Source organism: Mastigoproctus giganteus, chromosome 11 (assembly GCF_048544385.1).
Source record: "Mastigoproctus giganteus isolate SK-2022 chromosome 11, ASM4854438v1, whole genome shotgun sequence".
In the NCBI taxonomy this organism is placed as follows: Eukaryota; Metazoa; Arthropoda; class Arachnida; order Uropygi; family Thelyphonidae; genus Mastigoproctus; species Mastigoproctus giganteus.
Window position 1 is genome coordinate 171,049,686 of NC_143585.1, and position 25,092 is coordinate 171,074,777.

At 39.2% G+C, this 25,092-nt stretch overlaps 1 protein-coding gene across 1 annotated transcript in view; it reads right to left on the bottom strand.

The window, feature by feature from the left end:
- The window catches only part of LOC150078573 (protocadherin-like wing polarity protein stan), a 570,595-nt gene that overhangs the window by 294,701 nt on the left and 250,802 nt on the right, over positions 1–25,092 (bottom strand). The window contains exon 12 of the mRNA XM_090384617.1: positions 7,378–7,544. Coding sequence (XP_090240743.1) covers positions 7,378–7,544 — 167 coding nt within the window. The remainder of the gene's footprint in view (positions 1–7,377; positions 7,545–25,092) is intronic.

Here is a 25,092-nt window from a genome sequence, read left to right on the forward strand (position 1 = left end):
GGTTCCAGTCCTCTGACTCTCCACAGATGCAAAAAGCATCCTCAGCCAGACCAAAGTCGAGAAGACGCCTTTTAAATGATCCATGGCCAGTCAAAAGAAAGGACGTGTAGACATTAGGGTAGAACCAGTTGCAACGTCGTTTGTTGAGGAAGGTGACATTTGAAATAAAGAGTTTAGTAATTTCACCTGTTGATGAGTTATTCCATCGTGTCTGCCATAGGGAAACCAGTTCAGTCCACACATGGGTCATCTCATGTTTGATGTTAGTGTCTGTACGCATTTTAATGATGAGTATTTCAACCTCTTTATTCTTCTTGATGGCATAAGAGAGGCCGAAGTATATGACATGGAGATCTAGGGGGTAAGCATCCAGTAAGAACTTGTAGTGCAGTGGTTGACATGGTCCAACATGCACGAGTCATTTGCAGCTGGACCTGAAGGATCAGACGTTGCATTCTTACTATCATCCTATAGTGACAAATGGGCCTGGAGTACTGGGGTCCATTGTTTAATAATTTTTTTCAAATAGATATTTACAGTATACCCAGTATAAAATAAAATATAAGTACAAATTCAGTAGCTTTCGGAACTCGTGTCCCTTTATCAACTGACAAATTTGAATACATTACAAGCAAAGTGTGGCACGTTACTCATGAGTCATTGTTGTAGCACGGACGTGTGCTGCCTTGCGCCAGTGATCATCCATCAATAAAATGGATTCCGAAAGCTACTGAATTTGTACTTATATTTTATTTTATACTGGGTATACTGTAAATATCTATTTGAAAAAAATTATACTATCATCCTGTTACACCAAACTGCAGTGCCATACGTGACAATGGGAATAAATACAGCTGCGTAAAGAAGACGTAAAACCCGGCCTTTGAGGCACCAGTCTTTGCAGGTGAAGCGTGCCAACATGGCAATGTAGGCTTTAATTTTCCCTTTGATGGAACATAGGTGGGGAATGAAAGTTCCTCAGTCATCCAGTGTAACACCCAGATATTTGACAGCATGTTGGTTTCTGAGTGATTGCCCTTTATAACGGATGGTCAGAGGCCTCCTCACATCCAACTTTCCTTTCAGTAGAAGGGTTTTGCTCTTTTCAGTCTGAAAGTTTGTTGTTCTCAGCCCACTCAGAAAGGGCAGACAGTACTGCACTGGCCCTTGTTTCTATTGTAGCTCTCGTAGGTCCTTCAACGACGATGATAAGGTCGTCAACATAAGAAGTTTGTGTGACGTTTGAGCCAAATGTCATACTGGGCTGAATACACCGGTTCTCGCCCTGGGCGATGTATATCCCATAGATTCTGGCGTTGATTGCTTGGTCACAGATGGAAAGCATGAATCCTTCAGTCTCAGGGAAGAGATTCCTATTTGTGAGCCAAGCATTGGAAGCCATCTTATCTATGCAGTCTTGATGGAGGTCATTGTGGTGTCTGCTGTGCAACACCTTCTTCGTCCATCTTCCTGTCTTTGTCTTCTTTCTTCTGTCTATGTGAATGATGTGTGCCATTTGTCTATCTTTCTTATGGCTTGGTAGATTAGTGCTGCGTTTTCCTGAAAGTAATCCCACAGGTTCTTAATCACCTTCTCTTGTTCAATGAAGTCAGTCACTTCCCTCCCTCCTTCTTTCCGGGCTATGGTCAGTCTCTTGACAGTCAACTTTGAGTGGTATTTGCAGTCTTGGTCACCATTTTCCTGGTCGATCTCTAATCTCCTCTAGCTTGGTGTTGGTCCAATCTATGATCCCGAAGGAGTATGTTAGTACTGAGACTGGGTAAGTGTTTATGACTGTGACCATATTCTCGCCATTCAGCTTTGATTTTAGCAGGCTTCTCAGTCTCTGATGGTTATTTCTCAGTCAGGTGGGCCTTGATCTCCTTGTGGTCTTACTGGCAAGCCTGCATCATCCCCAGATATCTTCATGTCTCTCCCTCTGTCATAGCTTCAATCTCTTCACCGGTCTTTAGATGGTAGTTTTGTCCAACTGGATGCCCTTAATGTAATCCATGGGTCTTGCGTTTGTCTAGGCAAAGCTGCATCCTGGTGACAGTGCTGAACTCTTCATTGTTGGACTTGATACTCAGTTGCAGCATAGAGTTTGATGTCATCCAGGTACATCAGGTGACAGAAAGTGTACAGGTTCTTCCTCCCTTCTTTTAAGGTATATCCATACTTGCTGTTATTAAGCATGATGGACAGTGGGTTGAGTGCTAGACAGAACCACACTGAGCTCAGTGCATCTCTCATAGAAGATTTCTCTTCTGAGAGGGATCTGTCTGGTCGTGATGCTCTAGACCTTGATGGTGGTCCTCCATTTTGCCATGGTTGCTTCTAGGAAGTGTGTCAGTGTCAGTTGCTTTGTAGATCTTCACTGTATCTAACAGCTAGATATGGGACACAGAGTCAAAGGGCTTGTGGTAGTTGATGTAGGCCATGCACAGGTTATGGTGCTTCTTGTAGTCTTGCTCTATAACTGCAGTGTCAAAGGTCATTTGCACTTTGCATCCTTTGCTCATCTGCTTACATCCCTTCTGCTGCTTGCTCATGATGTTGTGACTCTCCAAGTGGTCTGACATCTTCTTAGTTATGCAGCTGGTCAGGATCTTGTACATTGTTGAGAGACAGGTGATTGGTCTGTATTTTGCCAGGTTTGTGGTATCTTTGTCTTCAGCTTTCAGGCAGGTGATTCCTTGAGTCAGAGTGCCTTATCAACTGGATGAACTGTTCAGCTATGTACCTATGCATGCAGCTAAACTTCTTGTATCAGTAGTTGTGGATGTTATCTATTCTTGTGGTTTGCCAGTTGTGGGGCTTCCTGACTGACTGTTGCACATCCTCCTGAATCTACCATTCTGCCATCTCTTTTTAGTCCTTGATTTTCTACCATTCTACACCTATTCAGGGGACACAGCCATTATGGTTAACTCTGCTGTTCCACAAGTTGCTCTGTTTGGGGACGGGGGTCCATTGCCTTCCTTCTTGTCTTGTCCGATTTTCCTGTTTCTTGGTGAGCTAGAAATGTTTGCTTGAGGGTGTCCCAGTTATTCTTCAGACTTATTTTTTCAAACTTATTTTGTTATATTTGTGGGAGTTATGTAGTCCTCAAGATATTACAGAATTTGTAAAAAAGTGTGTATTGTGCTTATTTTGGAGTGAAACGTGGTGACCAAGATAAACAATGGACTCCACATAAAGTTTGCCAAACCTGTGTTGAAACATTGAGATTGTGGCAAAATGGTAAAAAGAAGGCTCTGCTATTTGCAATTTCCATGATTTGGCAAGAGCCTACAAACCACTGTGACGATCATTACTTTTTCTTAGTTAATGTAGAGGGATACAATGCAAAGAGTAAGGAAGGCATCATGTATCCTAATATTCTATCTGCCATTAGACCAGTCCCACATGGAGATAACCTGCTGATTCCATGCTCACCACTTATAATGGAGAATGTAGCAGAAGAGAGTGCTGAAATTAAACCTTTGAAGATGAAACTGAAGTCTACATGTCTGGAGACATTGAGTCTGGTCCTCAACCATTTTCACAGCATGAACTCAATGAGCTGGTAAAAGATTTAAATTTACCAAAAGAATCTGTAGAACTCCATATAATGGGCTTAAGACTAGAACTCCTTGGTTCTAGTCTTAAGTCAAAAACTCTTATAGCACATGGGATGTTTTTCTCATGGTACAGACACAGAATGAGAACTCGTCTCTTACTATTCTGAGGATGATTCTATGGTACTTTGCAATAATATAAATGACTTAATGAACTATTTAAGAATTAGCTGCAATTCTACACAGTATAAACTTTTTATTGACTCATCAAAGAGGAGTTTTAAAGATGTGTTGCTCAACAATGGAAATAACTATGAGTCAATTCCAGTAGCTCTCTCTATGCAAACAAATATATGAGAACTTGAAGAAGTTGACAAATATGTGAAGTATTAAGAACATGACTTGTCGGTCTGTGCAATTTGAACAACACTTGAACAGCAATCTGGCTACACAAAATGGAGCAGTTAGGCAAGGAGTAAGCACTGGGACGATAAGGTCTGGCTAAAAAGCGGCAGTTTGTTGCCTGGATCAGAGAACACAGTTCATAAACAATGGGTAGAGCCAAAATTGTCCTCCTTGCACACTTGCACATCAAACTGGGTTTGATGAAATAATTTGTGGCCTTCCAGAGGTAAAGTCCCTGCCCTGCTTCAACTACCTTTGTACTAAATTCCCATTGATCACCCAAGATAAGCAAAAACAAGGTATTTTTGTTGGACCTCAAATTTGCAAACTGATGAGGGACTGAGATTTTGAGGGAACTATGAATAAAAGAGAAAACAGGCATGGATTATCTTTGGGTCTGTTGTTGAGGACTTCTTAGGGAACAAGGATCCAGAGTAAAAGAATATAGGTGAAAATATGTTGACAAAATTCAAAGAAGATGGGCAGCAACATAAGCGTCAATCTACATTTTTTACACTACTGCATCAACTACCTCCCAGAAAATCTAGGAAGAAGGTGAACAAATTGAAGAACAAGATGAAGTTTCACCAGAACATTAAAGACATGAAGGTGAGTTACCAGGGGAGGTGGAATGTCAATATGATGGCTGACTATTGCTGGATGCTGAAGAGGGACTGTAAAGCAGAAGCATCTACAAGGAAATCAAAAAAATGAAAACTGGACACATTGCATATCAGTTTTCAAAAACAAGAGGTGAATTTAGTAGACTTTTCACAACTGCCATTTTTAATAGTGATTTCAACATGTATTTAAATATAAAAGTCTTATAAAAGTGGCATTTTGTTATAATTTCAGTGCACAAATACTGCCACAATTAACAAAAATTTGTGAAAGATCAAATTTGCTTTCGTGATTTTTGAAGAAATCTGCCATGATAGAAACAAACAGAAATCATTTTTGAGATCAGCATTATAAAATGATTCAGAAACACACTTTTCTCAGAAAACATAAAGGAGGATCAAAGGGCGACATAAGTAAGTAAGTAAGTAATTATTAGTGGTCAGGCCACACCTTGAGTACTGTATACAGGTCTGAAGGCCTCATTTCAAGAAGGATGTAGAGCTGTTGAAATGAGGCCTCATTTCAAGAAGGATGTAGAGCTGTTGGAACAAGTACAGAGAAGGGCAACAAGATTAGTGAATGCAACAAAGGGTTGCTCTTACGAAGAAAGGCTTAAGTTTTGCAAATTACAGTGTTTGGAGACTAAGCACATGCGAGGTGATCTGATTGAGGTGTATAAAGCCTTGAATGGTTTGAGCATGCTCAATGCTCATGAGATTCTTCCTCTTGCTCAGAATAATCACCTGAGAGGGCATAAATTCAAATTGAGGAAAGACAGTTGCAGGATAGATGTGCGGAATTTTGCCTTTAGCCAGCGAATAGTTGATTGGTGGAACAAACTTCCATCTTTTGTTGTGGAAATTGAGAGCCTAAATAAATTTAAGGCTGAGCTGGACAGGTATTTGGAATGAAGGGAGCAGTGAAATGGGAGTGTGTTTTTTTTTTTTTTTTTTTGGCTGATGTTGCATAAGCTTGCTTTCTTGCATCATATGTCTCTACTAATGCTAATATCAGTGAATTTTCTTCAAAATGCAGAGTAGTGTAATTCATCTGTGAGTTAAGACCTTTTTCTTTGTACTCAATGTTGTATATACACAGAACTTTCTCTAGGACATTAAAGACATGGAGTTGAGATACCAGGAAAGGTGGAATGACAACATGATGGTGTCTTTAGCTGATGGCAATTTTTGTTTTCTGTATGCTAGATCAAAGACGTGTAACACCTTAAATTGCAACTTAATGTACTGTTAGGAGAGAATGAGTCTCTGAAAACATGAGTTGATACCCCAAAGAAAAATTGAACTGGATCTCAACAGAGACACAAGTGCCGGGTTCTATACCGAGCAATGCTCTTCCAAGTTCAGCCCCAGAACTGAATCTTTCAGTGCGAAACGCTTTGGTTTCACAAGAGGTAGTCTTACTAGGAATTCAACTGTAAGAAAAATTGAGATATATTATGTTCCGTTCCATTTGCAGCCACAGATGGAAGAGAACCTGAGTATGTTTGCCAGGTGAAAAAAAATAGCTGATATGACTAACCAGCGATCAATTTTTAAGGGTGTAGTGATCCATGGGTTCTAGTAACTTAAAACAATTGAAATGATTACTAGGTCAAGAAATATAAGGTCATGGTGGAAGAATATTTAGAGAAGCACAAAATGTATTTGTAACTCTGTCCAGACCTGATAGGAGGGAATATATGATGAAAGCCTTATGTAGTAATTCTAGACTTACTCTTTATGGAGTAATTACTCCATAAAGCTAACAAAACAATATGTTTGGGATTCCTTGGATATAGTCAGAAGAACTGTGGTGAAAATGGGAAACTTTTCTAGTTGTGTGTGTGTGTGATCTCATTAGAAAGTCAAAAATATTTAGGAGATTGAGAAAAGGCAGAAAAAGTAAATACAATTATTTCATAATTTATTATGTAAATAATAAGACTATATATAATTTTTATTTTCCAACATAAAATATGCATCATTTCATCAATTTTCAATCTATATGCTATATAGTATTGAAAATAGTGTTCATCCAGTTCTAAACTTGTGCAATTACTTCCACTTTCTTCTCTTAGAACTGCACAAGTAGGTAACAAAGTGTAAAGCAACCACTTCAGATGTAAATGAAGGAATGAGGATATGATCATTAAAGCTGCAAGGAAACTGGCATTTCTGTGCTCATTTCAGAGCCTAGGGTGATACATCTGGAATAATCAGAGTGCCACAAACAACAAGACCAAGTATGAAAACATTTCAAGTAACAAAAAACATTTCATACAAAGTTTTATAAATTGATATGACATCGTGCTTCTGTTTTGATCAATTTGTTCTATTGTGTAAATAGCTAGGGTTTTTTTTATTTGCATTGTCAAATAAAAATCTCTATCAATACTTCATGTTTATTTAGTGCTTTCAACTCTACAATTAATTTTATATTGGCAATATTGATTATACTGCAGAGTCTACTAATATTTCATGTTGCTACCCATTGTAGAAATTAGAATTACTAATACTCCTTTTACCATTTACTGGCAAAGTGGGAAACTATGCCCACTAAGGCATTTGTACGTCACATACTGTTATAGCATTTTGAAAATTCCTTGTGTAATTACCATACTCCTATTTTCAAACTGCAAAACCATGATAAGAACTGTAATGATTATGGGTGTAAACATGGCACATATAGCACAAAATGAAAATACCTTGTTACAAGAAATATAACAGATCTGTTACCTTTGATATCTTAACAATTGTGAAACTTTTTTTCGAAATGTACTTTCAAAACATACCTGAAAAATTGCACTACTCTTGTGTCCTAATTGGATCTTCATCAACATTCCATGATGTTGTCTGGTACGGAATGAAATGCTGCAAGTCCATGGTAGATGGACAGGATGTGGATGAGGAATAAACACAAGATAACCGTTACCAAGAAAATTCTTTACTGGTACCATACCTTAGGACAAGAAAAAAGTATTCATTGTAGTGATACAGCAGCATTTTCAGAGAACACAAATATATTCTAACTGTCAAAGCTCAAACAGTCTATAAGAAACTTTCTGCAAAGAAGATTACATATTTAAATATGTATTAATATATACAATATTAGAATGGATTTTATTTTCTGATTGATTTGATTTGATTTTGATTTTACTTGCACAAAAACGACCGTGGTTATACTGAGCCAGGAAAAAATACAAAAAAGATAGATTCTGGTAACCTTTAAAAAGGTTACCTCGTCAAATTGTTATGTACATAAACAAAAGCAGTATAAGTTTAAAAATAAATTATCTAATTTAGATACATACCTTGTTATAAGAAATATAATAAAACAATTGAAATGATTATGTGTATATATTAATGGCTTGTATAAATTTTAAACTGCTGACACATGGTCATTGTCTGATAAAATCTGACTGAGTGTATAAGGCCCAGTCGGATAAGTAAAAGCGTTGAAATATATGTTGCAAATATGTGTAAAATTAACACAATCGATTAAAACACAATCGATAAACTCTCTCTCTCTCTCTCTCGAGAGAGAGAGAGAGAGAGAGAGAGAGAGCGAAGAATATTTAGTCCTCTCTTGCACCTTGTACAGAGTTGGCAGATATGTCACAAGACTTGCACATAGGAGGGTCATCATTCGTCCCTCAGCAGGAACGAATGTGTTAGATGGTTGTATCCTATACAGAGTCGAGCAAGAACAACTTCCTTGCCACAATTCCTGCGCAGACTAGATTGCCATGTTTCTATTACATGCTTTATCTGGTATAATTTATTTGTTCTCTCTCTCTCTCTCTCTCTCTCTCTCTATGCCATAGTTTTGCCATTGGGAGTATATTTTGTTGGGTATTATTTGCTTGTAGTCTGTAGAGGGGGACTGACAGGCAAAGATTATTAGTGGGAGTTGCTGATTTGGCTGCCATGTCGGCCAATTCATTTCCCCTAATCCCAATGTGGCTAGGAATCCAGCAGAAGTGGATATTAATCTTGTGTTCATAAAAAGACTGTATCTTCTGCTGGATGGGAGTTGTGTCTCAAAGATAATAAAGCCTGTAATATTCTGAAAGAATTGAAATATATTATTGACCTTTAGTATCAACTGGTTCTAATGTGATCTAAGGCTAACTCTATAGCATGCAGCTCTACAGTGTATATGCTAGGCTCAGGAAGAATCTGCTGAGATATAATAGTGTCTGGAAAGACAACTGCAGATCCTACACACGATTTTGATTTCGAGCTGTCTGTGTAAGCTGCCAAGAAGTCAGTGTTCAGCTCGGTGTGTGGAATGGAGCTGCAGGTAGACAGATGATGGAGTCTCAGACTTTACCCAGTTCTTAAAAGAAAAGTCACATGATGAAATATGAGCATGCCAGAGTGGAAGAGTTTGCTTTGGTGTTCGTGCAAACTTGTCTACCGTGATGTTAAACTCTCTGAGTAGTTCTTGGACACGAATACTAAAAAGTCGGTTGCCAGTCTGACTGGCACTGTACAAATTTTCCCAACGTGGCTCAAAAACAGATGTCCACATAGGATGGTCTGGCAGGGATTTCAGTTTTAAAGCATACTTTGCACAACTGCTTATGTTGAAGTGAGAGTGTCAGTTCATTTGCTTTAACGTATAGGCTCTGGACTGGAGATATTTGAAATGCACCAGTAGCAATACAGATAGCCAGGGTCCAGTCATCAAAGTACACTGTCTCTGGCTGAAGCATATACCTGGGACTCATAAACTAGCCTGGATCGGACAAGTGCACAGTAGATGCGAAGTAAAGTGTACTGACCCTCACCCCAACACGTAGAGAGAGAGAGAGAGAGAGAGAGAGAGAGAGAGAGAGAGAGAGAGAGAGAGCGAAGAATATTTAGTCCTCTCTTGCACCTTGTACAGAGTTGGCAGATATGTTCCAGAAAGGTCAACCTTTTTGTTGAAAACAAGTCCCAAGAATTCTGTGTCTGACACTACAGGAATAGCATTTTGTCCAAGCCTTAATTCAGGTTCAGGATGAAGATTACACTTACAACAAAAGTTTATGCAAATGGTCTTCTGCGGCGAGACCCTGAATCCATTAGCAAGTGGCCAGGAATTAAGACGATCAATGGCTTATTGTAGTTGTCTTTCTGAGAACATATGCTAAAGTCATCAACATAGAGGGTGCTGTTTACAGTTGGAGGAAGTTGTTCTGTGATAGAATTTATTTTGATGGCAAAAAGCATGACAGCTAACACTGATCCTTGTGGTACTTCCTCCTCTTGGCAAAAAAGCCTTGAATGGTTTGAGCATGCTCAATGCTGATGGGATTCTTCCTCTTGCTCAGAAAAATCACCTGAGAGGGCATAAATTTAAATTGAGGAAAGACAGATGTAGGATAGACGTGAGGAAATTTGCCTTTAGCCAGCGGGTGGTTGGTTGGTGGAACAGACTTCCATCCCTTGTCATGGAAGTTGATAGCCTAAATAAGTTTAAGGCTCAGATGGACAGGTATTTCGAACGAACAGAGGGGGTGAAGTGGAAGTGGTTATTTTTTATTTATTTATTTATTTTTATTTTATTTTATTTATTATTTTTTTTTTTTTGGCTGATGCTGCATAAGCTTGCTTTCTTGCATCAAATGCCTCTACTAATGCTAATGCTAATGCTAAAAGAACAAGAGAGTGTCATTCCCACACAAACTTGGAAATACCGATTGGCTAAAAAGTTTTTAATAAAAATAGGGAGATACCCTCTGAGGCTGAGGCTATGCAAATCTTTTTCTCCATGTCAAAGAATACAGACACCAAATGTTTCCATTTTAGAAAAGCATCCCACATGGATGTTTCCAGTCTAATTAAATGGTCAAGAGTGGATCTGTTTCTGCGGAAGCTGCACTGCATGTTTAAGAGAAGGTTGTCTGATTCTAAATATCATATTAAGCAGAAATTAACCATTCTCACCAGGATTTTTCACAGACAGCTGGTCAGAGCTTAATACAATAATTAGTAGGGATTTTAGGATCCTTCCCCGGTTTTGCAAAGGCAAGAACAGTTGCCATGTGCCAGGCATCTGGGAACTGCTCTTCAGTAAAGATTCTGTTATACAGGAGGAGCAGGTGACATACAGATTTTGGTGAGAGGTGCTTAACCATTTCATAATGGATGCCATCTGGTCCAACGGCACTTGCCTTAGAAAAGATGAGAGCCCTTTTTAGTTCCTGCATAGTAAATGGCCATTGTAAGGAAAAAGGCCCTTTGGTGTGAAATTTAAAGCCTGTTTTTCATTTTTATGTTTCAAGATTAGGAATTGGGGAGAGTAATGGGGAGTTGGGGAGAATATAATGTCTCCCCAAGGGTGCATATTTTCCCTTCGTTTTCCGAATTTTATCCCAAACCACCTTAATGTGGGAAAATTGGGTAATAGATGACATAAAATGGATCCATGATGACTTTTGACTTTGACAGCAAATGTAGCATGCTTTGGCTCATGCACATTTAAAGGCTATTAGATTGGCAGTGGTAGGATATTGTCGGAATATCCCCCATGCTCTGTTTTGATGTCATCATTGTTTTGCCGGAACCCATGACCGTTCCCATTGTAGGAATTTAGCCATTATTTTGGCTTGGTGGGCCATCAGGCAGCTCCGAGGTGCTGATGGCTTACTTTTGTCAGTCTTGGATTTATCTTTTTTGGGGAAGTATGGCTGTCCTGTGTCCATTTCCTCCTCAGCAAAGAGTTTCAAGACTTGATCTTGTACAATCATCTTGTACCTCCTTCACCTTGACATCCATATTTTCTTGGGTACTAGGTGGTTCTTCCATTTTCTTTGTCTTTTCTTTGCCAATTGCTTTTGTTACTTGCGAAGCATTAGGAGGCACCTATATGGGAGTGGCAGCTGATTGATCTTTCTGTGCAGGTTTCTGTGAGCTTAAAAGATAATGTGCAATGGTAGTAAATGACTGTTTTGGAGGAATGATCGCGTCCATAGGTGCATTTGTTGATATTTATAGGTTTAACCATTTTCTTTGACCTCCTGATATGATATGTTCAGCTCTGCCTTCAGCCATTGAATTTCTTTTTCTTCTTTCCACCTCTGGCATGCTTGTGAGTAGGCTGGATGTTCTCCCTGGCAGTTAAAGCAGGAGGAGATTTTTGGCTGAACATGATGTTGTTTCATGGTCCTTTGCACCACATTGAGCACATGTACGGACTCCATGGCAGGCCATTTGAGAATGTTCATATTTCTGGCACTTAAAACATCATAAAGGATTTGGAACATATGGACGCACTGGACAATTGACGTAGCCAGCTTTAATCTCATTAGGAGACGTAGGTGAGTTAAAAGTCAGGATTATGTTTCTAGTTCGAACTAGTTTCCCATCCCTACACACATTAATTCCCTTAACGACGATCACTCCCTGTGGTTTTAGTCAGAGCAGATTTCCTCCTCAGTAACCTTGAGAAGGTCCCACTCTGAAATGACACCTCTTGATGAGTTGAGTGTTCTATGTGGTGTCACATTTATCGGCATTCTGCCAAATGATGTTGCTTGGAGTAACTGGTCACACTGCCTATCATTTTTTGTTTCAATTAAGAAGTCCCCCAGAACGGAGCCTCTTAACTGATTTAGGGGAACCTGCTAACCCCTCTAGACCTTTTTTGTATAAAAAAGGGTGGCGTTTTACCAATAGGTTTTTCACTGGTGGAGTAATGATCAAAAACCTAGGGACAGGCCTTGATGGTACAGTTCACTATCTCTTTGCAACAATAGCACTTTGTCTCTCCTTCTGTATTTGAAGATAGGGACCGTGTTGCAGCAACTGAAGAAATAAGTTTATCAGGATTCATATTAGTTTAGTTTTTATTATGGTTCAGTGCCCGGCTCCCCACCCACCACAGAGCCCAAAGGGATGTCCACTACCCAGCATGCAATAAATGTGCTTGGGAGTGGGACACCAGGACTACCCAGACACCATATCTGCACCACAGCTAGTCTGAATCCTGTTCCTCAGACCATGAGTGTAGGGGCAGATTTTATTTGCCCCTCACATTTTCCAAACTATTTACAATGGGAAGAGTCTTAATCCCTCCCCCGCACAAGTTACCTGAGGCATTTGAGGCATTTATTACATTGGGCAAATTTACCCACAACTCCTCTTTCTTGTCTAATCTGCAGACTTGCCCCCAGGTCTTTTTCATTTTCCACTACATCTATGCAGTACCATAGAGTTGATACATCAATCTGGGATCACTGCTACCCATGTGTAGTACAAGTTTAACATTTGTCAATGTTAAACTTCAACTGCCATTTCTCATCCCATCTGACTAATTTTTTTTTATCTTGTTGCAGTAGCTAACCCTGATTACTGTCATTAACCACCCTGACAACCTTTGTGTCATCTGCATACTTAGACATTAAGCCTGATATATACCTTCATCAATATCATTAACAAATCATCATCATCATCTTTAGCCATTGTCAATCTACTGAGGTCTCAATTTAGGAAGGATGTAGAGTTGCTAGAACCAGTACAGAGAGGGGCAATAAGACTGGTGAGGGGGAAAAAAGGGGTGCTCTTACCAGGAAAGGCTTAAGTTCTGCAAATTGCAATGTCTGGGAGCTAGGCACCTGCAAGGTGGCTTGATTGAGATGTATAAGGCATTGAATGGTTTGAGCAGGCTCAAACTAATTAACATTGCACATCCTTCTACTCCTTCTAAAATAATTTCTCCATTATTTTAGAAAGAGTAGAAGGACGTGCAATGGGATAATAATTGGATGGGAGGGATTTATGGGATTCTTCCTCTTTCTCAGATTATGAACCTGAGGGGGCATAAACTCAAATTGAGGAAAGACAGTTGTAGAATAGATGTTCTTCCGGTCAATGGAAGAAGGTCATTAATATACAAGAGGAAAAGAGTGGGAGAAAGAACTGAATCTCGGGGAACACCAGCATTAGTGGAGAAACTAGAACACAGAGAGCCACCTACCATCATCTGCATGAAGAGTCAAAGAGAAAACTGGATACTCAATTACAAAAAACAGCTGGCAAGCAATAAGATGGAAGCTTATTTAGAAGACTTTTCTGCCAAACAAAATCAAAAGACTGTGAAAAGTCAAGAGCAACTAACTGACTTTCACCAAAGTTTTCCATTGAATTTCTCCATAGATGGTTAACATAAGCAAGAATATAACCAGTGGTTCGACACTGTCAATATGGATTACTGATGTAATCCATATTGACAATCATTGATCAGATGGATGGATTCTAGATAGTTTAAGAGTTGGTGGATAATTAATTTCTCCATTATTTTAGAAAGAGTAGAAGGACGTGCAATGGTACAATAATTGGATGGGAGGGTTTTGTCACTCTTTTTAAGAACTGGCTGGATATGGGCAAATATTCAAGCTGAAGGAAAAACACCTTTAGAATAAGAAAAAGAAACAAGGCAACACAGAACAGGAGAAATTCAAGAGAACAGGTTTAGAGAACAAATGGAGAAATACCATCAGGATCTGGAACTTTCTTAGCATCAAGATTGTACAAAGTCCTTTTGACATTATTTTGAAGGAACAGCACGAGGCATTAAATGGTGTGTACTGTGAACTGTAGGAAGTGGTTTACTAAGATCATCAATACAAGAGTTGGAAGAAAAGTAGGATGCAAGCAGGTCAGCTTTATCTTTGGCTTGCAACAGAACCATCTTGTTTTTGACAGAGGTGGCAATAGAAATGGGCAAAAGTTGCAGCCAATAGTTTGGCAAAAAACTAGAATGCTGGACTACCATTTGGACAAGAAGCAAGTTTTCTACTCTTAGCATGTTCGAAATCTAGGTTGGACTGATTAATAACTGCTTTACAATTGTTGCAAACTTTGGTATAGACAGAAAATGAATCTGAAGATTTGGATACAAACCAATTGCAATATGCAACATTCTCATCTTGAACAGCCTTAGCACATTTATTGGAAACCAAAGAACAAAATTTTAAGTGGAGTATGGAATAAAAGATTTCATCCCTAAAAGAATAATTTCATCGTCACGATCTGAGCAAGCATTAACATGAGAAGATTTGAAACAGTATTTCAACCAAGGAAAAGAAGAAAAGAAATCTTGCAGATCATCCCATTTTGCATTCTTGTAATGCCAAACAACATGAGGTTGAAAATGGCCACAAGAGAAAAGCTCAATTGGAAAAGAGACCATCACCAAGTTGCGATCTGAAGCAAGGTACAAAATAATGCACAGAACAAAACAAATATGATACTCAAACATAATGTGACTGGCAGACACAGGCCACACAGCTAAAGTCTGAATTACTTTGAAGTAAACATTATGCACAACCAAACTGCATGATGCCTCCAATGAGAATGCCGATCACATCAGCATCAGTGTTCCACAACTGTAGTCAGTTTAAAAACAGCTGAGCCACAATGCAAAAATAGATAAAATTCTATGTTAACAATTAAAAAAAAACTTTTTTTTGTAGCTAAAGGGAATTTAAACAATTGATATATATTCTCCAAAAAACAACAGGGGGAGCACATGTCCCAATGCCCCTACCCTGAATCCGCCACTGATCTGAAGTACCTAGAGGACTACTCAACTCCTGTGTACTGAGAAGAGTTGTTTGTGAAAAAAAGATCAAGCATGTTGGCTGCGTCATTAGGATTGTCTGCTATTCTGGTAGGCAAATGAAAATCTGTGCAAGGTCATTAGCAATTGCAAAAACCTCAGCATCTTGACCACCTGATTCCTTGTGACTAGAAAACTGAGGCCAGGTGGAATTGTGAACACTAAAATTACCAAGGAAAATTACCTCACTTTTAATAAAGTTGGAGTGGAGAATGTCTAGTTTCAAAGAGAGGAAGTCAAAGAGTTCCAAGTGATTAGAGGAGTTGGGAGAACAATAGAGCAATGGATGAATTTAATAAAATGTGGCAGTGAGATTTTAAGGCAAAGTAGGTTGAAAAGAGGAGATTCCAAATTACCAAATCTCTGAGAGGGAATATCAGAATAGACATATGCACAATTACTACCTTTGAAGCAAAATAAATCATACAGTGAATAATTTGGACAACTGAGGTGAGCAGTGGTTGAATCAACTGATAACTGGGATTCTGTCAGAAAAAGTACATGTGGTTTGGCAGACTGTAAGTGGAAATGGACATTATTCAGATTAGAAATAAGACCACATATATTTGTGAAATGAACTAGGAACTGTTTGGGAGTTTAAATCTTTTTGTAGATAAGTTTGTTTTATTAATTTGACAATTCGTGATGATATTCAATAGTATGAATAGTATCATTGACTGTATTTGGTGGCCACTTGTAATCGAACCACAGCCAATTTGAACTTATGTTTTGAATGGAATGCATGTACTCTGCACTGCCTTTTAATCAAAAGGTGATTCATTACCAGTAACTTAAAGAAAAGAACTTTTAAATGTATAAGCATAATTAATAGATCAACCCCAATTTTATATTATTGCACATGGCCTTTGGATTTGGCTTCAAGAATGTTTAAGTAAATAACTGAATAAAAAAATAACCAATGAGTATAATTCCTGGTGGTTTTATCTGGTAGTGCTTTTCTATTAAGAATAGCTGTTCAGTGCTTTTTTCTAGATAGTCCTACTTGTTCACATTTGGGTGTGGGTGGGGGAGAGAATTAAAATCATTTAGGTAAATAGATAGATAGACAAGAAATAGATAGAATATAAATAAAGAGATAGGTAAATAGTGAAATGGAATGCTCACATTATTTCCTAAATTGCATTTTTGTTGATTGTGCATTGTTTTTAGTGTTTATAACTAACATTTAGCAGAACTTTGTATAGGAATGTACATTTACATTTAATCAAATTAAATTATTTGATTAAATACACAGGTAATTACAGAACTGATAGTTTAACTTCTGTTCCAGGGAAATTAATGGAGGCACTGGTTAAAGAAGCATTGCAGGATCATCTAGACAAGACTTCAGTTATAGCTCGGACACAACATGGGGGTGTTAAGGGGAAGTCTTGTCTGACCAATTTGATTGGATACTATGATGTAGTTACAAAGGAATTGAATGCAAAGAATAATTTTGATATCATATATTTGGATCTTAGAAAGGCTTTTGATACTGTTGCACATGAAAGACTGCTGCACAAATTGGCGCAGTGTGGCATTGGAGGCAAATTGCTGCTATGGATAAAGGGATGGTTGAGTGGGAGAAAACAGAGAGTGGTAATCAATGGACACTGCTCTTCGTGGACTAACGTTATCAGTGGAGTCCATCAGGGTTCAATGTTGGGTCCACTGTTGTTTTCTGTATTTATAAATGATGAATTTATTAATGACCAAGTTTGCAGACGATACGAAGGTTGGCAGGGTTGTTAAGAACACTAATGACAGTACACTGCTGCAACAGGAGCTAGAAAAGTTGAGCAGATGGGCTGAGAGGTGGCAAATTAAGTTTAACATTCACAAATGTAAATTACTGCATATGGGAAGCAGTAACTCCAGAGTAATGTATCAACTGTGTGGTACGACAGTGATAGAGAGTAAAAAGGACCTGGGGGTAACTGTGCAGGCAGATATGAAGTTTTCTGAGCAGTGCACATGGTCTGCAAGAGTAGCTCATGGTGTCTTGTCAATGATATACAGAAATTTTTCTAGCAGGGATAAGGAGGTGATTATTCCCTTGTATAAGGCAATGGTCACACCTGTATACAGTACTCACCTTGAATACTGTATACAGGTCTAGATGCCTCATTTTAAGAAGGATGTAGAGCTGCTGGAACAAGTACAGAGAAGGGCAACAAGATTAGTGAATGGAACAAAGGGTTGCTCTTACAAAGAAAGGTTTAAGTTTTGCAAATCGCAGTGTCTGGTGACAAGGCATCTGTGAGGTGATCTGATTGAGGTGTATAAAGCCTTGAATGGTTTGAGTATTCTCAATGCTGATGGGATTCTTTCTCTTGCTCAGAATAACGCCTGAGAGAGCATAAATTCAAATAGAGGAAGACATGTAAGTTTGCCTTTAGCTAGTGGGTGGTTGATTGTTTGAACAAACTTCCATTTTTTTGGCTAATGCTATATAAGCTTGCTTTCTTGCATCATGCTAATGCTATTTAATTATTTTTTAAAAAAAAGCAATGTAAGCAATGTTGGTATACTTTACTTAACACCTTGTATACATAGAGATTGATGTACCAGAGACAAATACAGCAATCTTAGTAATTCATCATCAGTGGAATTCTCATGATTTTGGTGAATTAACAGGCAAGGTGAATTAAAAAAGATACAGTACATACTGTATGTAGCATGCTGTATGTAGCACAGTATTTTCCACATATTGTATTGTATGGTACACTTCAAGTACATAAAAATATGAATAACTTCATAAAATATGAGTAGGACTTCAAGTACTAAAAATATGAGTAGGAGACCGGCGGAATTACTTAACAAGTACAGGTCACTGTTGAAAAAAAGCCGTGAATTAGGGTTGAATTTGAAAGTGTCTGCAATTCTGCCCAGACACGATAGGAGGGAGTATATGATGAGAGCCCTGTTGATCAATTCGGCCCTGGAAGGATTGTGCAAGGCTCAAGGGGTAGAATTTTTTTCAGCCTGGTCTGTACTTGTTAACGGGAGAGACTGCTTCTACAGGGATGGGATACACTTAAATAGAAAGGGTGCAAGAATGTTTGCTGATGCTATCGAAGCAGTGTTAGGTGGGTCGGAAAACTGCTAAATTGCTAGATTGGGGAGATACAAGGACTAATAGATTAACAGTAGCCACTGGCAGAGATTTTTTTTTTTTTTTTTTTTGATTTGGTAGTTGTTGGCGCATCGGCTTCTGTGACCATATTGCACCTCCCAAAGTTTTTGCAGTACTTTGATCCAAGCCCGAGGCGGGAATCGAACCCGTGACCTTTGGGTTGCCAGGCAGGTACTTTACCCACTCGGCTAGCCCGGTCGGCCCACTGGCAGAGGTGAAAGTGATTCTTGCACTGCTTCTATTGGAATGAGCTGCAGCCTGGAAATGCTAGGAGTTTAGTAAATAAATTTGATGAATTTGAGGTATTGCTCAAAACATCAAAGGCAGATATTGTGGGGATTTCAGAGACGTGGTGTCACACAGATATAAGGAATGCAGAACTGGAATTTGGGGAGTACAATGTCTACAGAAAGGACAGACAGGGTAGGAAGGGAGGAGGAGTTATGCTATTAGTTAAGAAATACATAAAATCCAAGGAAGTGAAGCCAGCGACATTGTCGGACAGTGCAGTGTCGAGTCAGTTTGGTGTGACATAAGCATTGGGAGATCAAAATTGAGAGTAGGAGTGTGCTATAGGCCTAATGACTCTGATGAGTATAATAAGAAATTGTACAGGGAAATAGAGTGGGCCAGTAAATCAGAGAGTCTTATAATGGGGGATTTTAATTTCCCAGATATTGACTGGAATTTGGGGCTGGTCACTCACACACTAGCAAGGCTTTTGTGGATTTATTGGATGATTGTTTTCTACATCAGCATGTTCGGGAGGCAACTAGAGGGAGTAATACTCTTGATTTGATTATCAGTAGTGATTCTTCATGCATTAAGAATCTGCATGTAAATGAACCACTAGGTGGCAGTGATCACAGTGTGCTGAAGTGGGATTTACTCAAAGAGGTAACTACCATTAGGGGTAAAGGGAAGGGTTATTGCTTTCGTAAAGGCGACTAAGATGGACTGAGACAGTATTTAAATTCTATACAGTGGGACCAACTGATGATGTTGGTCCCACTGTATAGTTGGTCCCAACAGCAAATTCAAAATGAGAAGCATTCAAAGAACTTATCTTGGAAGCTACTAGGCTTTACATACCAACTAAGAAATATTGTTCAAGGTTTAGGCCTAAGTGGATGTCAGATGAACTAATGAGACATATGGCAGAGAAGAAAAATGCATGGGATACATACAAATTAACACATGACACAGAAGCCTATGATAGATACAAGTTGATCTGTAACCAAGTTGCAAAGGAGGTGGTAGTAGTAGTAATAGTGGCATATGATGCAAGAAAGCAAATGTATGAGCTTATGCAGCATCAGCCAAAAAAAAAAAAAAATCACACCATTCCCTCCAAATGCCTGTCCAGTTCCTCCTTAAATTTATTCAACCTATCAACTTCCACAACGACAGATGGAAGTTTGTTCCAGCAATTAACTACCCGCTGACTAAAGGAAAATTTCCGCACATCTATTCTACATCTGTCCTTTCTTAATTTGAATTTATGCTCCCTTAGGTTCGTAATCTGAACAAGTAGAAGGATCCCATCAGAATTCAGTGTGCTCAACCCATTCAAGGCCTTATATACCTCAATCAGATCACCGCGCAGGTGCCTAGTCTCCAGCCACTGCAATTTGCAGAACTTAAGCCTCTCTTGGTAAAAGGATCCCTTCATTCCCCTCATCACCAATCTTGTTGCCCTTCTCTGTAAACGTTCAAGTAAATCTACATCCTTCCTAAAATGAGGCCTCCAGACCTGTACGCAGTACTCAAGCCGTGGCCTGACCATTGCCTTATACAGAGGGATAATCACCTCCTTTTCCCTGCTAGCAAAATTCCTATATATCATTGACAAAACCCCATAACCTTCCCTGGCAGCCTGTCTGCATTGCTCAGAAAACTTCATATCTGTCTGCACAATTACTCCCTGGTCTTTTTCATTTTCTACCACCTTAAGTGTAGTACCACACAGTTGGTACGTTTCTCTGGGGTTACTTCAACCCATATGTAGTACTTTGCATTTGTCAAGGTTAAACTTCAGTTGCCACTTCTTAGCCCATCTGCCCAAATTATCTAGATCCTGTTGCAGTAGCACACTGCCATTACTGTCATTAACAACCCTGCCAACCTTTGTATCATCTGCAAACTTCGACATTAAGCATGATATACCTTCATCAATATCATTGATAAATATACAAAACAACAGTGGACCTAACACCGAACCCTGTGGGACTCCACTAATAACATTAGTCCAAGAAGAGCAGCACCCATTGATTACCACCCTCTGTCTTCTCCCACTCAACCATCCTTTTATCCATTGTAGCAACTTACCCTTAATACCATTCTGCTCCAATTTGTACAATAGTCTTCCATGCGCAACAGTGTCAAAAGCTTTCCTGAAATCCAAATATATGATATCCAAATTATTTTTCGCATCCAGTTTCTTTGTAACCACATCATAACATCCTATCAAATTTGTCAGACAAGACCTTAACAAACCCATGCTGTGTCTGAATTATTGCTGCAGTCTTGTCTAGATGATTCTGCAATGCATCTTTAACCAGTGACTCCATTATTTTACCCGGAACAGAAGTTAAACCAACTGGTCTGTATTTCCCGTGTCACCCTTCGATCCCCCTTTGTGAATTGGGGATACATTTGCACATCTCCAGCCTGTGGGAACCTCCCCTGAGTCCAAGGATGCTCTAATAATTATGGCTAAGGGTTTGCTTAGTTGCTTTGCCGCCTCCTTTAATATAACTGGATAGATCCCATCCACCCCAGGTGCTTTTCTTACGTTTAACTTCAACAATTTCTCTTCCACTCTGCTCTCAGTTATTACAAAATCATTAAGTATCTTGCTACAATTTGATAACCTTCTGCCATTTTCAAACCTTAATAATTCCTCACGTGTGAATGTAGATGCAAAATACTCATTCAGTTTGTTTGCTATCTGAGCAGGATCATCAACACTCGAACCATCGATGTCAAGTGGACCAATCAGATTCATCCCCTTCCTTTTAGAGTTTATATAAGTAAAGAAATCCTTGCTGTTTTTCTTAGCATCTTTTGCCAAGGATTTCTCATAATCTGCCTTCGCCTGCTGAACCTCCTTTGTGACCTGATTACAGATTAACTTATATCTGCCATAGGCTTCTGAGTCGCTTGATAATTTATATGCATCCCATGCATTTTTCTTCTCTGTTACGAGTCTCATTAGTTCATTTGACAACCATTTAGGCCTAACATTTGAACAATATTTCTTAATAGGTATGAACCTTTTAGTAGCTTCCATGATTAATTCCTTGAATGCTTCCCACTTAGAATTTACTGTTGGTAACATTGTCAGTTGATCCCACTGTACAGAATTTAAAAACTGTCGGAGACCACTGGACTCGCCTTTACGGAAGCAAAAACCCTTTCCTTTACCCCTTAGGTTAGGCAGGCAAAGGCAGACTATGAGAAATCTTTGGCAAGGGATGCAAAGAAAAACAGCAAAGAGTTCTTTACTTATGTAAACTCTAGAAGGAAGGGGATGAATCATATTGGTCCACTTGATATCGATGGGTGAACTGTTAATGATCCTGCTCAGGTAGCTAACAAACTAAATGAATATTTTGCATCGACATTCACACATGAGGAGTTATTCAGCGAGGGGAATGCCAGAGGTGTATTCAACTCTAGCAGTAAGCTAGAGAATCTTGTAATAACTGAGAGTAAAGTGGAGGAGAAATTGTTGAAGATAAATACAAGAAAGGCACCTGGGGTGGATGGGATCTATCCAGTTATATTAAAGGAGGCAGCAAAGGAAGTAAGCAAACCCTTAGCCATAATTATGAGAGCTTCCTTGGACTCAGGGGAAGTACCCATGGACTGGAGATGTGCAAATGTGACCCCAATTCACAAAGGAGGATCAAAGGGCGCCACAAGTAATTATAGACCTGTTAGTTTAACTTCTGTTCCTGGAAAATTAATGGAGGCACTGGTTAAAGAAGCACTGCAGGATCATCTAGACAAGACTTCAGTTATAGCTCAGACACAGCATGGTTTTGTTAAGGGGAAGTCTTGCCTGACCAATTTGATTGGACACTATGATGCAGTCACAAAAGACCTGGATGCAGGGAATAACTTTGATATTATATACTTGGATCTTAGAAAGGCTTTTGATACTGTTGCACATGGAAGACTGCTGCACAAATTGGAGCAGTGTGGCATTGGAGGCAAATTGCTGCTATGGATAAAGGGGTGGTTGAGGGGGAGAAGACAGAGAGTGGTAATCAATGGACACTGCTCATCGTGGACTAATGTTATTAGTGGAGTCCCTCAGGGTTCAGTATTGGGTCCATTATTGTTTTCTGTATTTATAAATGATATTGATGATGGTATATCAAGCTTAATGTCCAAGTTTGCAGATGATACGAAGGTTGGCAGGGTTGTCAAGGACACTACTGACACTATGCTACTGCAACAGGATCTGGAAAGGTTGAGCAGATGGGCTGAGAGGTGGCAAATGAAGTTTAACATTGACAAATGTAAAGTACTACATATGGGAAACAGCAACTCCAGAGCAACATATCAACTCTGTGGTACTACACTGACAGTGGTAGAGAATGAAAGGGACCTGGGTGTGGTTGTGCAGGCAGATATGAAGTTTTCTGAGCAGTGCAGATGGGCTGAAAAAGTAGCTCATTGTGTATTGTCAATGATATATAGGAATTTTTCTAGCAGGGATAAGGAGGTGATTATTCCCTTGTATAAGGCAATGGTCAAGCCACACCTAGAGTACTGTATACAGGTCTGGAGGCCTCATTTCAAGAAGGATGTAGAGATGCTGGAACGAGTACAGAGAAGGGCAACAAGATTAGTGAATGGAACAAAGGGGTGCTCTTACGAAGAAAGGTTTAAGTTTTGCAAATTACAGTGTCTGGGGGCTAGGCACCAGCGAGGTGATCTGATAGAGGTGTATAAAGCTTTGAATGGTTTGAGTATGCTCAATGCTGGTGGGATTCTTCCTCTTGCTCAGAATAATCACCTGAGAGAGCATAAATTCAAATTGAGAAAAGACAGATGTAGGATAGACGTGAGGAAATTTGCCGTTAGCCAGCGGGTGGTTGGTTGGTGGAATAGACTTCTATCCCTCGTCGTGGAAGTTGATAGCCTAAATAAGTTTAAGGCTCAGCTGAACAGGTATTTTGAACGAACAGAGGGATGAAGTGGAAGTGGTTATTGTTTATTTATTTATTATTTATTATTATTTTTTTTTTTTTTTTTTGGCTGATGCTGCATAAGCTTGCTTTCTTGCATTAAATGCCTCTACTAATGCTAATGCTAACTTTTAAATTTTTAAAAGAGATTAAACTTTAAGAGCCATATTTAATGAACACTTATACTATATTAAAACAAAATTGTATACAGTATTGACAAAAAAAATAATTATTTATTCTTTTTTGAACATACTTTGTATCTTATTCTGTTTTTTCTCCAAAACAGGAGTACAGAAAAAGGTAAAAAGATTGGTGGAGGGAACAAAGGGTTGCCTTACCAAAAAAGGCTCGAGTTCTACAAATTGCAGCTTCTCGAGACTAGGCACCTGTGAGGTGATCTGATTGAGGCGTATAAGGCCTTAAATGGTTTGAGTAATCTTAATGCTGATGGGATTCTTTCTCTCATTCAGATTACACACCTGAGGTGGTATAAATTGAAATTTAGGAAAGACAGTTGTAGAATAGATGTGTGGAAATTTGCCTTTAGACAGCAGGTGGTTGATTGCTGGAACAAACTTCCATCAGTCAATATGGAAGTTGTGGAAATTGGTAGCTTAAATAAATTCAAGAAAGAACTGCACAAACTTTAGAAGCAAATGGATGGATAAAACAGGAAGGGTTTTTTTTTTTTTTTTTTTGCTGATGCTGCATAGGCTTTCTTTCTTGCATCATATGCCTCTACTAATGAAAAGGTGGGAAGGACATGCTGTATGAAGTAATGAAATTTTTGGATATGGTGTACATGTGGCAAGAACACACTCAGCTACTTGACATAAGGGCTTAACCACTTCAAGGCTTGAAATGGGTTCCACCACTTAAAGCCTCCACTAAGCAAAGTGATGGTATTGCACTAGTTGATGAGATTAATGTCAACCTTCAACCACGCTGGAACCTCTGCTTGTTTTGGTTCATGCTTGATTAGTTACCTCCAGTATGCTAGGTACCATATTTCAGGGCTTGGGCTCCCCCCCCGCCTGTGCATAACACTATGCAGACTTCCTCCAGCCACTATCTGGCAGAGTAGAGGCAGCCACATTATACACCAGCTGATACTGAAGCCTCCTAGAGAGTTACCAATAAGTTTGGCCCAGTAGACTATATTGTGGCCAGCCTGAAAACACCATTTAAGATCTATACTCTCAAAATATAAGGAGGACTGGATCTCGCCATGATGTTCTTCAAAACCAATCACACTGCATGAGATGGGAGTGATAGGGTTGCAGGAGCTTTGCTCTGGAGATTAAACATGGGTTCCACCACGTCAAGCCTCCACTAAGCAAAGTGGTGGTATTGCACCAGTTGATGAGAGTAATGTCACCCTTCAACCACACCTCAACCTCTGCTTATTTTGGTTCATGTTTGGTTGGTTATCTCCAGTATGCTAGGTGCCATATTTCAGGACTTGGACATGGGGGTTATAGCCAGGATGACTAACAGTCCTATCATCGTGATGGTGCAAGCAGAGAATTTGGCTGTCACAGACCAACTGAATTTTGTTGAA